Raw genomic sequence first — 17,279 nt, forward strand, 5'->3', positions numbered from 1 at the left:
TTTTCAACACCTCTCAGCTCTCTCCCCTTTCTCTCCCATAAAAAAAAAAAAAAACTGAAGGGTGACCCACCTCACCAACTCCACTCTACTCCCCCGTCTATCACAAAGAACATCGTTTAACTTCAATGTTCACGTTCGTTTTCGTGACTGTAAGAGCCCTCGGTGGAGGACCACAACGAATAGGTTAAATTTGACCTCAAAAGAAGGTCTATTGGTTTGAGAGCTTGGCACCCCCAAACCCTGAGGCCGAGTATTCAAGGGTACAGGAAACTCAACTGCACAGGATCTGAAAATCAGTCTTTGTAGTTAGGAGGAAGAAGGGCCCGGCGAATACTTCTTGGGTAAACTGCTCTTCAAAACTTCTTGGTGGGAGAGGACTAAAAATTGCCAGTTTTGCAAACTCTGGGCTCCTGGGCATCTGATGAGGGTGGTTGCTTTCCAAAATTCCGTGGGTGCAGATTTCTTGAAGCGCTGCAGTGTGTGTGTGTGTGGGGGGGTGTAGTTCAGATTTTTTTGTTGTTTTAAGGGAGGAGGTTCCTTAAAAGTCCTTGCTAAGGAAACCACAGTACTGGAGGGCCTGTAACCAAACAAAACCACAAAAATTGAAGAGATGCCAAACTGGGTTTCAGTGGAGTAAGAGGAACCAGCCTCAGAACTCTTTTGCAACAAGCCCAGCAGAATCAGCTGAAAGGATTTCGCGTTTATTGAATTGAGCTAAGCGAGGGTAGGCGTGGTCTTGCAGGATTCAGTAGAGACCTGACCCCAGTCCAAGCTAAAAAGATAACTGGCGTAGGACCGCCTCCCAGTTCAGAGGAAGAGTCACAAGGTACCAAAACACTGCGCAAGTCCGTGACGCATTCGGGCGCCTCCACCGGAAGGAACGCCTGGGCCAAGATGGCTATCAGGCCGGGGCCCGGAAGCGCGCTCTCCCCGGGCAGTGCCGGGGCCATGGAGCGGGTTCTACCTATGCTACTGGTGCAGATCCCTGCCGAGAAGACCGCGCAGCTGGGATCGCGGGCACAGCTGCACCGAGAGCAGGAGGCCCTGGGGAGCCTGACGGCTGCGGGCAATCTCCAAGTGCTCTCCTTGGCGCCGGGCAGTAGGGGTGGAAGCAGCTGCTGCCTCCAAGGCCCCTTTGGGCAGTAAGTGCTGCGGGACAGCTGCGGAGTGAGGGAGGAGTCTGAAACTTGAGCTGCCCCGGGGAGGAATCCTGGGCGCTACGCTCAGTGTAGATTGGTGGGACAGGACCGACCGCTGCGGAAACGCCTCAGGACGGAGCCCCTTTCCTCTCGGAACCTTTCCCACCCCGACGTGAAATGCTCACCCTGTTGCATCTCCCTTACCTCACTTCCTGGGTGGGCAGAGAAGATGTTTCCTCAATAGCCCCTGCATACCCTGAATGGCTGTCAGCACAGGTCCTGTTTCTTTAACTCAATACTAAACCTGTCGTCTCCTCCTCCTCCTCCTCCTCCTCCACCACCTCCTTCTCTTCTTTTTCCTCCTCCTCCTCTTCCCTTTGCAACCCTGACTGTCCTAGAACTTGATATATGAACTAGGCTGGCCTCAAACTTACAGAGATCCTCCTGCCTCTGCCTGGGTTAGCTCGCTGACTTCTTTGTTTGAAGATGCCAGATGAAGCTTATTTCTAAATCACTCCAAATACCCATTTTGTCGCCGAAATACTGTTTTCATGCAAACACAGCCCCGCCCCACCTCTGCTCCTCTTTAAACTTGTCCACTCACTTACACAAGTGCCCTGGGCTCACTGAACTCTGTTGTAGCCCTACTCTTTCCATATTTGAATTGCAGTCTCAAGATATAGTCTGGCTGGCCTGCCTTCCACAATTCTCCCGTCTTAAGGATCTTCCTTTCTAATGCTGAGATTGCAGGCTCATTGCCATGCCTGGCATGTCTGCTGTTTCTTAGATATGAGGCTCCCATGGATTGAGAAGGTAGACACAATAATGGGCTGCTTTCCACTTTCATAAATCTCGGTCAAGTACAGCTTACATCATAAAGTTTAGGAGAACCCCGAGTATATATGACCTTTTTAATAATGGGAAGTATTTTAAGACCAGTATGTATAAGACTGTGTAGCAAAGAGCTATCTCACTTCTGAATCTCTTAGGTTCTGCAAAAGTTCTTTATACACAAGACTCGTTTGGTCGATCGGCAAATATTTTAACCCATCTTTTTTTTCCCCCCTTGAGATACGGTCTCAGGGAGCTCAGGCTGGCCTCGAACATGGTTGGGAACTCCTAATCCTCCTACCTCCACCTCTCCAGTACTGGGATTCTAAGCATGTACCACCACGCCCAGCTCTCCCTTCTTACTCTGTGTGCGTGTCCACATGTGTGTGGAGGCCAGAGACCAGCTGAGGTGTTTTCTCTAACATCCTGTGTCTTGGTTTTTGAGTTGGGGCTTCTCACAGGACTTGGAGCCTCTGGGTGGGCTGAACTGGCTGTGCTCTGTCTGGCCAGCAGGCCTCCTGTCTCCACCTCTCAGTGGAGCTGCAAGCTCTGTCTGTGGCTGCTGGGCTCAGACCTCGTGCTTTTCTCTCTGAGCCCTCTCTCTCTCCAGCCTCTTAAAATTTCTAATTGAACTGATCTTTTTTAAATTCAGTTAAAATGTGGTGTAGAATAAAACTAAGGACAGTGTTTTAGAAATTACGGTTTGCTTTCTACTTTTCTCACAGTATATAGGTTATAGGTTTTTTTGTCTTTTAAAGATTTTTTTTTATGTGCAGGTATGTATGTGTCTGTGTGTGCCACATGTGTGGGTGCTTGTGGAGGCTGCAAGAGGGTGTTGGAACCTCTGGAGCTGGAGTTGCAGGGAATTGTTAACTGCCTGCCCAGTGTGGGCGCTAGGATCTGAACATGGGTCCTCAGTCCTCAGGAAAAGCAGCAACTGCTTTTCTGCTTTGGGCCGCCTCTCCTTTTGGTGTTTTGGGACTGACTCTCCTCTGTAAGCCAGGCTGGCTTCCAACTCTTGATTCCTTCCTTTGGGCCTTTCAAGTGGTGGGATTACAAGAAACACTGCTGTCCCAGCACACTTAGCATATAAGTCTGTTTTATGTTGTTTAGATGATTGTATACCCCAATGTTCTCTTCATCAAATTTTTTTGTGCTAGTATTGCCCATGTGCTAATGATCTCAATGGGACAGCACAGTGTTCTCCCTTTAAATATTTTACTTTGTCTAACCCTTTCCATATTTGGTATTTAGGTTATTTCCCAAATTTTGAGTGGTGAAAAAAGAAATCATTCCTGGTATATAAAAAGCAGAAATTCAAAACTGTCTGTCTTTCTAAAAAGGACCTAATGGCCAGCTCATTTAATATAAAACTTACTATTTTAGAAAAACAAGGTTTTTTAAAAGGAACTGAAACTCTATCACAGTGGTAGCCTCATCTCTTTCAACTACAGTGTTTTCAGAGTTGGGCCCTATTGACTGATTTTGAGACAGAATCTCTCCGTAGCCCAGGCTGGCCCCAAACTCAGTGTTCCCACCTCAGCCCCTGAAGAATGTGGTCATTGTTGAGCCACCAGACCTCACTCATGGGTATCAGTGATAGAGTCTTGCTGTGTTGTGTAGGCTGTTCAATCCCTGGGCTCAAGAGAACCCCCCTCCCTCAGCCTTCTGAGTAGCTAAGACAAGGGGTATGTGTTGCTATGCCTGGCTTGGGCCCTTTCACTTTATTTTCACATGTGTGTAAGTGTGTGTGTGTGTGTGTGTGTGTGTGTGTGTACACGTTGAGGCCTGATGTTGAAATTGGGTGTCTTCTTAGATTGTTCTCCACAATAATTTAAAATTATTCCTTCTTATTATTAGCGTCTGGGCGTGTGTGCTTGCTCAGGAACACATGGAGCAGCATACATTGTGGAGGTCAGAAAACAGCTCTGTGGGGCTGGCTGTGTGAGCCTACCTTCACAGGGGCTCCAGGGATCCAACTCAGGTTGCCTGGCTGGCATGCAAGTGCCTTTCCCTGCTGAGCCATCGCTGGCCCTCCACTTAATTTCTGGAGTCGGAGTCTCTGTCTGAAACCAGGAGCCTCAGTCTCCATCTGGTCTAGATAGCTTGCTTGTCTCCAGGAGCTCTTGTCTCTTCCACCTGTGTGTTGGTATTACAGGCAGCCAGGCCACCATACCTGACAGGCTTCTGTGTTTGTTCTGAGTATGCTAACTGCCATTCTCAGGCTTCTGGAGACAGCTCTTTGGCCCCTGAGCCACTTTTTCAGCCATATATATATGTATGGTTGGAAAAGTGGTATATATAATATATTGTATAAAAGTGGACATATTATATATATAATATATTATACATTATATATATATCTTGGGTTTTTGAGATTGGGTTTCTCTGTGTAACAGTCCTAGCTGTACTGAACTTCAAGGCCAGCTTTGTAGACCAGGCTGGCCTTGAGCTTACAGAGATCTACCTATCTTTGCCTGTTTTTGCCTTCCCAGCACTGGGACAAAAGGCATGCATCACCACGCCCGGCACATTTATTTTAAAATGCAATTTAATATAGTTAGTCTCTCTGTGTCCTTGTCAGTCAGTGTTGGTGACTATGCTGTTTAGTAGACAGTCATTAGTCACATGGGACTGTTAAAGTGAACTTCTTACTACACCAGTTTGTCATACCCACAGCTGAAGTGCTGTATGTCTGTCCGCTGGTTGTTGGCTGTCTTGAGCAGCGCTGAAATTAAACATTTCCATTATCACAGACTTCTCTTGGGCAGGGTTGTTCTGTACCATAACATTCTGGAGTATTCAAAGGCCCCGGTTGTATATGACCAATTTTTGAAATCTGAAATAATTGAACTCAGCCGAAGCCCGTTTAAGACATTTATTTATTTTATGCGTATGAGAGTTTGGCCTGCGTGTATGTGTGTGCACCGTATGCCTGATGCCTGCAGAGACCAGAAGGAGATGTCCGATCCCCTGGAACTGCACGACTGACGGTCGTGAGCAAGTGCTCTTAACCACCGAGCTGCCTCCAGATTTATAAGCCAGTTTCATTGATTCTAAAAGGTAATATACTTACTGTATACGTGATACATTTATGGCTGGACATGATGGCACACACCTTTAATCCCAGCACTCAGGAGGCCGAGGCAGATCTCTGTGAGTTCTAGGACAGCCTGGTCTACAAAGTGAGTTCAGGACAGCCAGGGCTACATAGGGAAACCCTGTCTCGAAAAACCAAATGTGTGTGTGTGTGTGTGTGTGTGTGTGTGTGTGTGTGTGTAAAATCAGGTGACATTGAATGTAAAGGAATGATTACAAAAAGACTTAAAAAGCTGAAGGAAACAGTTTCCTGCTCTGTGTTCACTTCATACCCCACTCTTAGATGGTGTAGAGTGAGAAAAAGTGAGAAGGGAAGAGAAGCAAAGAGGGTCTTAGAATAGTATTCACTCCCTTAGACTGGACTGCAGACTTGGTGCTGACAGAACTAAGCTGCCCTTGCTCTGCCCTATGATCCCCGCTATTGTGGCGAGTGGGAGTGTGGGTACAGAAATCTAAAAAAATCTAAATTCTCTTCTCAGCTTCGTGTGGGAGGAGCCCCGCAACAGCACGTCAGCTGACAAGCCCAAACTGCTCGCTGCGAGAGAAGACTACGAACTGCTTGTGTACGAATTTGACTTGAAAGATGGAAGATGCGACGCAGCCTTATCACACAGCTGCGGTGGGAGGACACTGCAGAAGCTCATTGAAGATCGAGGTGTCGGTGAGCGTCACGTTTGAGTCCGACTGGTAGCACAGGCTGCCCTCAAGCATGGGCTTCCCCCCCCCCCCCGCCTCAGCCTCACAAGGCTGGGATTTCAGGAGTGTGCCCCCACGAGCAGCTCGTGATGGCCTTGGATGAGAAGTTCTCGGAGAGGTGAAATCTGAGAGGGCACTCTGCACTGACCCCCGTACTGCAGGCACGGGCCAGGCTGGGCTGTTGAGCACTTGAAATGTGGTTAATATGAGTAAGGTTGTCCTTTTCATTCTCGCAGGGCTGGGAATCAAATCCAGAGTTTCACAAATGCTAGGCAATCCTTGGCCCCTGAGCCACATCCTTACCCTAAAAAGTACTTTCACTGTCACAGCCAGGTGAGGTGATAATAGACACCTATAACCTAGAACTTTCGAGGCAGAAGCCGGAAGGTCTCTGATGCTATGATACATAGTAAGACTCTGCCTCAAAAAAAAAAAAAAAAAAAAAACATACATCTTTCTTTTTTTAGAAGGGTATTAGGGATTGAACCTATGACCTCATACATGCTGTCAATCAGTCATTGAGCCACATACCCAAATCTCCAGGCCTTTTTGATACCAAAGTTGCCCAGGCTTATAATCATCTTGCCTCCGACTCTTGAATAGCTGAGGCTATAGGCCTATACCACCAAACTGGTTTTACATATCAGGTTTTGAAGTCTTTTTTTAAAAAAAGGTTTATTTATTTTTATTTTATATGCATTATTGTTTTGCCTGCATGTATGTCTACGTGAGTGTGTCAGATTCCCTGGAACTGGAGTTACAGAGAGTTAGGAGCTGCCATGTGGGTGCTGGGAATCGAATCTGGTTCCTCTGGAAGAACAGCCAGCGCTCTTAACCACTGAGCCATCTCTCCAGCCCCAGGTTTTAAAGGCTTAGTATAAGGAAAGTAAAATAGCTCATTAATGATTTTTGTTTGAATTACATGTCAAAATGATATTTTGTATGTAGTGAACTAAATAATATATATTAAATAATATATTAAATAAATTTCACCTGTTTCCCTGGCAGTCAGGCACATTGAATCATATCTGTCTCATGGATTGATGAGTCATGTATTTTATTGGACAGGATGGACCTAGACTGGTTGCATAGCTGTTAACTGTCTTGCCTGATAAGCTGCAGGAGGGAACAGAAATCCAAGTAAATTGAATACAGTAACATCCTTTCTACCATTGAATATAAGGTTCCTCCTTTTTCTTTAAGGAAAAAAAATGTCTGACTGTTTTTGTGTAATTCCATGGGTAACTTGGCCTTTTGACTCCTCCTCTGGTATGCTTTGAGGTTTCAATCTTAAAAAGAACCCTGGGACACTGTCAGCCATCTTTATTCTTCATCACCTACCTCCTAATGCCTGACGTCCCCACAGAAATGAACAGTAACTGCCTTGACTTAGAATAAGTGCAGTTTCCTCGTTTTATCTGGGTGTTTTTTATGTTTATAAGGTCACATTTACCAACCGTAAAATTATGACCAATGCGTTTAAGATAATATCCTCTGGTTCCACAGGTATTTCCTTCAAGTCTTTGAGGATTCTGTCCTTTCACGACAGCGTGTCATTACTGCTCATCAATAAATGTTTCATCCTACACATTGCATTCCTGGGGACAGAACCTGGGATTCGCGTGCTGGACTGCTTCCCGCTGCCCTTGCCTGAACAGACGACGGACACAATTATTGATACGCAGCTCTGTAGGAGGCTTCTTTTTGCTCTGAGTACAGTAGGCTGGCTGTGTATCCTTGACTGGAAACGTGGTGATTAATGTGTGGGGGAGAAGACTACATAGAAAGATGAGCCATCTACGCTTTCAGTTGGGGGAACTGGAGCTAAAGGAGAGTGGTTAGGTTTCAGTAGGAATTTTCAGGGCACATATACTCATAAAATACTCAACTATATTACTTTATGTTTTTCAGTGTATAGAAATATTCTCATTCTCATAATAATCTTGCCCATATTTTCACCTATTTACTCAAACTGTGCTTTTTAAGTACTTGAAGCATGCGTGATTGCTTATGATACGTCTTTGCCATGTGAATATGACTCCCTTATTTTGTCCAGTGATTAATCCATCGTTTCAGAAACCCAGATCTTGAGATTACCAGTATGCATCACCACACCCATATAATTCCATCATTTTAATAAATGTTTTGCATAAGTATTAACAGTTTTTGAAAATACTGTACCTTGTAGCTAGCAGTAAAATTATTTTGAAGGTTTCAAAAGTGACCTCATATATGGTTTTTGAGACTTATTTATGAAGTTAAGGGATGATCTTCCTTTCTTTATAGTTTTGGAGGTTGAACTAGAGGTCTCCTGTTTGCTAGTCAAATGTTCTACCACTGAGCTACATCCAACCCCTAGCCATGTATGTATGTATGTATCCATCCATCTGTCCATCCGTCCTTCTATTCTTGAGGCAGGGTCTTACCATGTAGCCCCTGCTCGCCTGAAACTTACTGTGTAGACCAAACAGCCTCTAACTCACAGAGATCTCCTGCCTCTGCCTCTTGAGTGTTGAGATTACAGGCTTGTGCTACCACATCCTTCTATTCTGGGTTTTGAAACAGGGTCTTGTAACTGAGAACTCAGTCTGTAACCCATGCTAGCCTTAAACTCAGTCCTTTTGACTCAGCTTCATAAAGAGATGATTTTCTATGTCAAATACATTGGTTTTGTTTTGTTTTGTTTTTCACAGAAATGTCATAAAATACTAAATTGAATTAATTTTTGTTGCTAAAATACAGAGCTTTGCTGTCTACTCCAGTAGGTGTCAGATGTATGAGGCTGCTGAATATTTGAAATTGTCAAGGTATATGGATACTTAGTTTTATTTTATTAGGTTTAAAGCTGATAGTTGGTTTAGTTATTAGAGAGCTTAAGTATATTTAGAATAAACTTAATTTTTCAGATTTAAAAAAATGGGTCTTATGTAGCCACGACTGGACTTGTTACCCTCTGTTTAGCCAAGGATGGCCTTGAACATCTGACCTTCCACCTCTGCCTCCCAAGTCCTGGGGAAATAGGCTTGAGCCATTACGCTCAGATTATATGGTTTTGGGGACTTTTACCCAGGGCTTCATCGAGCTAGATGAACAGTCTACTAACTTAGTTTCATCTCCCGCCCAGTTTCTTTTGGCATTTCAGCTGTCACACTGTGGAGTCCAAATATGGGTCAGATGTTTCGGTTGAAAATTTTCTGTTCAAGCACAGCAGTGGTGGCGCATGCAGAGGCAGGCAGATCAAGGCCAGCCTGGTCTACAAAGTGAGTTCAGAACAGCCCTGACTCAAAAAAAAAAAAAAAAAAAAAACCCAAATCAAACCAAACCAAAAAATAACAGGAAAAGAAAAAGGAAGGAAATGGAGGGAAAAAAATTTAGTATCCAAATTTATTTGTATTCTAAGTGTAACTTAGATTTTGGTGGCTTACAAGGACATGAGCTTTTAATGTTGGTTGCATGTCGAGCTAATTTTGGGTATTGGCTAATGTGTAATGTTAAATTGGGTTTACTCTGGGAAATAGAAGTGTCTCGGGGGCTGGGGCAGTGTGGTGTGCATCCTCCTGTGATGGTGCTGGCTTCTTAGTCATCTGGTCATTCCATGGAGAATGCCTCCATTTCCAGCTTTCCTGCTATGTCTCCAAGGTGGCAGCAGTCAAGACCATCCTGTGATTTACAGAACTGACCCTTCTTTAACTCCGACTCAGATATTTTTGACACTGTGAACGGCATGCATGTAGCTCTCGTGGACCTGGCTCTTCTCCGAGAAGATTCTGAGCGGCAGGAGCCAGACAGCATCTCTTCGTTTACATCACTGAAGGTGTCCCAGGACTTGGACGTTTTGGTGCTTGTCAGCTCATCCAGTACTGCAGTTGCTCTTAACCTAAATTCATACTTCAGGTAGGCAGGTGATAAAATGTCTCATTTGAGGTAAATAGACCCATAAAAAGATTTAAAATATCCTTGCCAGCTTTTTTGTATATATATAAGCATCTTTTTCTATGCAGTTAGATCTCATTATGTTTCCCAAGGTAACATTACTGTGCAAGAATGTGTATAAATGACTCCTGGCTGCCTTTGTATCTTGCCTTGTGTATTAAAAGTTTGGTTTCCACTGAAGTGGCATTATGTGGGGTTATATCATATAAAAAAATCAGCATTGTACAGTTAAAAAGCCTCACTTTTTACATACCACCGCCTTACTTCCTGTCCCGTTTAAGACTGGAAGAGAATGGAATTTACCTGTTGTTGGACTTGCTGTTTTTGTGGCTTGGGATCCCAGCTGTACTGGGGCTCATGTTCCCCTTCAAGAAGTATGACGAGGTATATTCAGCTGGCTTTTCTGCCCGGGGATTTCCGTGGTCTTTCCCTCGGAGGAACTGAACCTGTGGCTGTCTAAGAACCTCAGCAGCGCTAGTGCCTGGCTGGGTTCCGCCAGCTTGCCTGCTGCTGCTCACAGCCTCACTGTGTAGCTCAACGATCTGGAACTAGGCTTTCAACATTTTTGAGCTAAAAATATACAGGCCAATCGAAACCATTTAGGCTTTTGGTTCCACTCTGATATGAATAAGATACATCCCTGAGTCGCTGGGAATATTTTTGATGAGTTTTATTTGTTTATTGTTTGGGTCACTTAAAAGAGTAAATTTATTTTTGTATACCTGCCAGGAATCTTTACGGCTGTCATGTTTTCCCTTTTGCTGCTAGTGGTTCAACCCAGTCCTCTTCATCAAGCAAGAATGCTGACATTGCGGTAGACCCCAAGCCCCAGTCTGTTCTAAGTGGCTCTTCACATGTTTATGCTTTGACTTGTCAGTTGGGGGGAGAAGTGTGACCATAGTCTTTTTTTGTTTGCTTCCTATGGGGTCTCGCTATGCAGGTCAGGCTGCTCTCGAACTCGGATCTTCTCGCTTCAGCCTCCTGAGTGCTAGGACTGCAAGAGCGGCCGCCGTGCCTTGCCTTGTGTTTTAAATTTTTGGGCAGTTTACCCAGGCTGCTCTTGTCTTACTTTATGACTGTTCTTCTCTTCCAATTTTTGAGGCACTCTACTCCTGAGCCGGAGCACAGTTAGTACTGAACTGTGTAGTCTTAAATTATTTCCTTTTTTTTTTTTTTTCATCTATTTTCCAAACTGAGTTTGGGAATGCTCTTTGAGAACCCATCTGGTAGTTTGTCCTTCCAGTCCTTTTCTCCCTTTTGGGATGGGACCGTGTGTTGCTCAGTCTGGTCCCTGAGCTCCTAGGCTCAAGTGATCTTTCCATCTGAGCCTCCCAGGTAGCAGGGTCTTGTTCTTCTCATTCATCACGAGTGACTTTTCCTTCCCTTTTATCTTAGCTGTTCATTCTTGTAGCCAAACTCTGGGTTTTGGCAGCATTTGAAGCTGCTCCTCCTCCAGATCACTCCTCTACATGGATTACCACAACTTCCCACACTCTTTAGCTGGCTTACTCAGTTACCTGCCCTCTGACCTCACAGGGATTTCCAGCTAGGTCACCTTCTGTCTTCCCTCTCCGCCTGTCTTCACTTCCCACTTCTCAGGCACGGTTTTGTGATCCATTGTTTGAGTCAGTTTCTTACATGCAGTCTAAACCTTTGCTGTTGCTCCACAGTAACACTTCACCTTCCAAAATATCAACCCTGAATGAAATCTTGGTCCTGCCTCCTTAGCATCTATAACCAAGCAATTCTGCATTTGTGAGAAAACCGCAGAAACACTCTATGCCAGGCCCCCATTCTATATAGTGTTTTGAGACAAAGTTTTGCTGTTTAGTCCAGACTGACCTCAGACTCCAGGTTAGCCTGCCTCTGCCTCCCAGGGCCTGGACGACAGGTGTGCACCACCATAGCCAGCCTTACAAAAATGTATTTAACCCTCTGTTTTCCCCCAGACCTGCTCATTTCCATTCCCTCTCCTTGAATGACCTTGTCTCCTACATTTTGTAAGAAACAGAAGCCATCTAGTGTCTAGCGAGGCCTCCTTTAGCTTTTTGGTTCCCTCTCTTTTATGAAGTTTCATCCCTTCCTCCCCAGGGACCTCTCCCTGCCTCTCTTCCTTTTCTGTATTTACACCCTCTTTTTAGTACTCGGTCTGTATCCAGTTTATGGACAAGTGGCAGCCATGCTGCCTCTGGGAGTTTCCCCAGGCTGTGCTCTTTGCTCTCTCCGCCCCACACCATGCCACTGTCTTCTTACTGAACTGCTTTAACAGACACTGTCTGTTAAACCTGAGCCCTACACCCTCTTCTCCAAAGTGCGTAAGAAGGCATTGTTACCATGTCTGTCTCTTCGGTGGCCCAGCACGTACTCAAATGCGAGGGCAAGAGGTTATGTCAACATAATCCCAAGGTCAACACTTCCAGAATTCATAACAAGAGTAAACACTCTCCCTGGGCTGGAGAGATGGCTCGGCCCGTTAAAGGCTAGGCTCACAACCATAAATATAAGAGTTTGGTTCCCAGCACCCACGGCTGTCTCTCCAGCCACAAAACAAAAAACCGCTCTCCCCTCTCCCTAGCTATATTCTGCATGTGCTCATATTCTGCCTCAACCCTTCCTGAGCTGCCTTTTTCTCCTGAAAATGAAAAACTTCCCACAAGGCTCTGAGCCGTCTGTCTCCTGCCAGCCTCGCCAGCCTCATCTCCCGCCACCGCGCATCTCATTTGCTCTTCTCTGGCTTCCACAGCCCTCTTTGTTTCTCAGATGTGATAACCTTTTCTTCACACAACTGTCCCATCTTAACTCACACACATACTTTGCTTTGTGGTTCTTGCTCACTCACCGATCCCGGCCTACATCTTGGTTTGCTGTGATGTAACGAGTTATTAAAAACCTTAGCTGGGGCTGTCAAGATGTAACTTCCACGCATGCTCCGTGGGCTGCCTGTGTCCTCCTTACCCCAAAAAGTAAACAAATGTAAAAAGACAACTTAAACCCCATGCTTCCTGGTTAAATTAGCCTGGCTCAGTGTTTCTCTTGAGCTTTAGTGTCTGTCTCTGTAAAGTGGGTTAAACTTACTTCTGGAAGGCTGAGGAAGGCTGAGGAAGGCAGGGGGGTTCACGTAAATCATCATGGCCTCCGAAGCATGCTAGCTAGTGGTGTTCACATCGTGACATGAACAGCTCCGCAGTCAGATCCTCTCGTCGTTGTTAAAATTGCTCACTATCTAGTTGTCTTGTGTGTCAGGGTGCATGTAAGTCTGTGCACCGTGTGTGTGCAATGTTTGCAGAGACAGGAGTTAACAGTTACAATTTGTGGTGTGGCTGCTGGGAATTGAACCCAGGTCTCCTGGAAGAGTAGTCAGTGATCACTGAGCCATCACTCCAGCCCATAGTCAGATTGGTTTGCTGTTGTTGTTTGTTTTGTTTTGAGACAGTTTTTTTTTCTCTGTAGCCCTGGCTGTCCTGGACTTCTCTTGTGGAGCAGCCTGGCCTTGAACTCACAGAGATCCACCTGCCTCTGTGTCCCTGAGCGCTGGGATTGTAGGCATGCACCAAAGGTTTAGAGTCAAATTCTTTTTTGGTTTTTTTGAGACAGGGTTTCTCTGTGTAGCCTTGGCCCTCCTGGACTCACTTTGTAGACCAGGCTGACCTTGAATTTACAGAGATCCGCCTGCCTCTGCCTTCCTTAGTGCTGGGATTACAGATATGCATCACCAGGCCCGGCTTTAGTATCAAATTCTTGGTGCTGACTTTTATCACTTGGTTAGAGAGGTGACAGTCGGGAGAATATATTTATGTAGTTCTTTGTATATCATATCCATTTTTATTAAAATTTTCATACAATATATTTTGGTCATATTCCTTCCCTTTCTCCACTCCCTACTCACCTTCCTACCCACCCAACTGCATGTTTTGTCTCTCAAAAAAAAAAAAAAAAAAGGAACAAAATAAAAAGTACACATACAAACCCAGAAGTACTGTGGAACAAATTTGGGGCTTTTCATCATTTTTTTGATATGGCTATCATTCTTTTTCAATGTAGGCAACACCCAGAGCACCTGCTGTGTGGAGGAACACTGGAAGACCTTCCTATTGAAGGGCCTCCAGGAGTAGACGAGGACGACCTTGTAAACTCTGTGCACAGCATGAAACTGACCAAGGCAGCCTTTCAGGTTGATAGGTACGAACACTTACCTTCAGGAGTTAGTTCTTTCTTTCTCTTTCCGTCTTTCCTTCTAACGTTATATTTTCATGAAAAGTCTCCACATGGCAGATTTTGTTTGTTTGTTTACATGGAGGCAAGGTCTTACTGGCGTTCTAGCAGGCTTGCAGCTTGCCTTGAACGCAGCACGACCCCCCTGCCTCCCGTTCCTGGCCAGACTCCTTCAGAAGCGCGTCCTCCTTCTGGCCTGTCTTTGACTCGGTGCCCTCGCTGTCGCGGTGCTAAGAGCTGCCCTGTCTTCCAGGTCTTGGAGGGCCCAGCTGTCATCACTCCATGAAACGGCGAGGAGCTCGGCACCTGAGGTTTCCCGCTCTGCCCCGTGGTTCCAGGGCCTTTTGCATCTGGAGCCCCCGGAATCTGGTAACCGCACTCCCGGTGTGCCAGACCACGTTCTCTTTCCAGGGGACGTCACGCGTGGCCAGTGTGCTTTCCCCCAGAAGGAACACGCCAAGCCCAGCAATCCCAGAAGCCCGTGGGAGACGATGCACCTGGGCGAAGCGGAGCAGCCCACGGAGCTCAGGTGTATGTCTGTGACGGGGTTCACGGCACTGTTCACTGGGGCAGTGGGGGCCGCCAGCTGCACCGTCGTCCTCTGGGACTTGGAGAGCCGGAGCGCGCAGTGCTTCCCTCTCAGCCAGAAGTGTGTGCCCGTGGACAGCAGCGGAGATCAGCAGCTGTGCCTTGTTTTGACAGGTGAGCCCGCTGCACCCAAGCGGAGAGCGCTGCCGAGAGCTGTGCTTGCCTTTTCAAAATCATCCTCGTCTCTCACCCACAATCCCGCGAGTGCGTGCGTGCACGTAGGTGGAGGTCAAGGATAACTCGGGAGCCCTGGCTCTCGCCTTCCACCCTGTGGATCCCAGAGATGGAACTCGGGTTCTTGGAGGTCTTGGAGGTCTTTTTACCCACTGAGCCATCTTGCCAGGCCAAGGTGTGACTTCTTAATGTAGTTCGCTTCTCCCGCCTTGTGCTGGCATGTGCCTCCTCTCACTGCACAGTGGTGCGGAAGTCTAGGAGGAAAGCCCGTGTTATTCTCTGTAACATTGTTTCAAAAGTCTTAATTTATCTTATGTGCGTGGGCGTTTGGTCCGCATGAATGTCTGAGGCCAGTAGAGGCCAGAAGAGGGTGTCAGACCCCTTGGATCTGGAATTGCAGACAGTGTATTCTCTCTGGGATTTTTCTTTGGTAGGCTGTTGTATATCTGGTTTGGGGTTCTCTCTGGTAGGCTGTTGTATTCTATTTTGGGGTACTCTAGTAGGCTGTTGTATTTCTGTCTCGGCAATTCATATACAGGGCAATACACACACACAAAGAGAGACAGACAGACAGAGACAGAGAGAGACTGAATTTTTTTCTTTGAGACAGGGTCTCACTGTATAACCCTGACTGGCTTGGAACTCACTTTGTAGACCAAACTGGCCTAGATTTTGCAGAGATTCACCTGGCTATACCTCCCCAGTGCTGGCATAAAAGGCATGCATGACAATACCCGGCTCAGTATACATATTTTAGCTATGGTAGTGAAATATTAGGTAATTAGAACTTAATTTCTAAGTCCTAATTCTAAGCTCTAAGTCCCTACTGATTTCTTAATGCTAACTTATTTTTTTTTCTTGTAGAAAATGGTCTCTCTTTGATTTTGTTTGGTTTAACTCAAGAGGAGTTTGTGAACAGACTAATGATCCACGGAAGCGCCAGCACTGTGGACTCCCTTTGTCATCTGAACGGTTGGGGACGATGCTCAATTCCCATACATGCCCTAAAGGTAACAGAGTGAGACCTGTCCCACGTCACTTGCTGTGCTCACCAGTGACTGGAAGAATTCATATGTTCTAGCCATCTTCATCTCGCATCCTCCAGGTCTGACTGTTCAGCTCCTTAACTCTTATTAAGAAAGGTGCTGTGACAGAAATGGAGACAGCAATAAGCTAATATGACAAGAATCAAGCCAGAACAGAGTAGAAGTGATCTTTTATTTCTGTACTCCTTTCTATCCAGATTTAGAAGATAGAATCCGACTTTATATAGCATTTTACGATTCACACATTCTTTTATTTGTATTATCTAACTTAACCCTAAAACAATCACATGAACTACCCATGATTGAGTAATTTTATATTCTCTCTCTCTCTAATAGATTAAGAAATAGATACAGAGCAGCCAATCCAATAGCCACAGTATACTAATAAAGAAGCTAGAAACTAGAATAAAAGTCAGGGCATTCCTGAGAGGCCTTTTGTTGTTGTTAGTTTTGAGATACGAGTATCCCAGGCCAGTCTGAGACTTGCTGTGTATCCAAGGCCGACTTGAACCCCTGATCTTCCTACTTCTACTTCCTGAAAGCTGAGTGCAGGTGTGTGTGATTAATGTGTGTCTGTGACATACATACACATGAGACTGGGGAATGTGTGTATATATTTGTATATAATATGCATATATCATGTATGTGTTGTATTTATATGTGTGTATATATGACATATATCATATATGTTATATTTAATAACTCAGTTCGTCTTAGAATCTTTTCTCATATATATATATATATCTAAATTTAAGGTCAGTGCAGCTGTGAACGTGCACTGAAATTACTAAATTCCTTGTTTCCTGAAGATTTTTAAAATGTTGATGAAAAATTATTTACGAGTATATTAGTATTTAAGCACACCAACGTATTAGTTTTCCCCCAAACTTTTTAAAAAATACTTTTTACTCTTGGTTATGTCTGAGTGTGCGCTTAGGCCAAACAAGGGATCATATCCCTAGAACTGTGGTTACAGGTAGCTGTGAGGCACCGTGTGGGTGCTGGGGACTAAGCCTGGGTCCTCTGCAGACCACCTTGCATTCTCAACCTCCTCAGCCATCTCTAGCCTCTTTTCCAACCTTTTTATTTTTTCACACCACACCGAACTTACGACATTTGTGTTGCACATACTTGTAAAAACCCATGCCCCTCTGCTGATCACAAATAATCACAAATAAAGTGTTGTTTCTGGAGACCGTTAAACTTTGAGAGGCAAATAAGCTGGGAAAATGAGGGGGGAAACCAAGCAAGAGTGGTAAAGGTGAAGTCCAGAGACATGTGGCTCCTGTCCCTGTGATGACGTCGAGGCAAGGCCCCCTTCCCCAGCCCACGCTGTCCTGGCGCTAGGCTCCTCCTGTGTGGCCTCCCCAGTCTGCTGCCATGAGTTCCCACATGCAGGTCGCCTCTTCCAAATATACGAGCATGCGCCCGAATGTGTGTGAGTTGAAATTCTTCCACTGTTAAGCAGAGAGCTGCCTTGATGGGGCCATTGTGACTCTTTCTCTCTCTCCCTCTCTCTTTTTAATTTTAGTTAATTTAATTTTTTTTTAATAATTACTGT

General features: G+C 45.3%; 1 protein-coding gene across 2 annotated transcripts in view; it reads left to right on the top strand.

The window, feature by feature from the left end:
• Nucleotides 1–849: 849 nt before the first annotated feature.
• The window catches only part of Spg11 (SPG11 vesicle trafficking associated, spatacsin), a 67,169-nt gene continuing 50,739 nt past the window's right edge, over nucleotides 850–17,279 (top strand). Inside the window, exons 1-7 of one of the 2 annotated variants that reach the window (XM_060371802.1) lie at nucleotides 850–1,142; nucleotides 5,549–5,730; nucleotides 7,272–7,496; nucleotides 9,467–9,659; nucleotides 13,740–13,877; nucleotides 14,164–14,612; nucleotides 15,537–15,682. In XM_060371802.1, the coding sequence (XP_060227785.1) occupies nucleotides 895–1,142; nucleotides 5,549–5,730; nucleotides 7,272–7,496; nucleotides 9,467–9,659; nucleotides 13,740–13,877; nucleotides 14,164–14,612; nucleotides 15,537–15,682 (1,581 nt within the window). In that variant the 5' untranslated portion in view covers nucleotides 850–894. The remainder of the gene's footprint in view (nucleotides 1,143–5,548; nucleotides 5,731–7,271; nucleotides 7,497–9,466; nucleotides 9,660–13,739; nucleotides 13,878–14,163; nucleotides 14,613–15,536; nucleotides 15,683–17,279) is intronic. The other variant, XM_060371801.1, reaches the window with a different exon arrangement.

This window comes from Meriones unguiculatus, chromosome 18, assembly GCF_030254825.1.
Source record: "Meriones unguiculatus strain TT.TT164.6M chromosome 18, Bangor_MerUng_6.1, whole genome shotgun sequence".
Taxonomy (NCBI): domain Eukaryota; kingdom Metazoa; phylum Chordata; class Mammalia; order Rodentia; family Muridae; genus Meriones; species Meriones unguiculatus.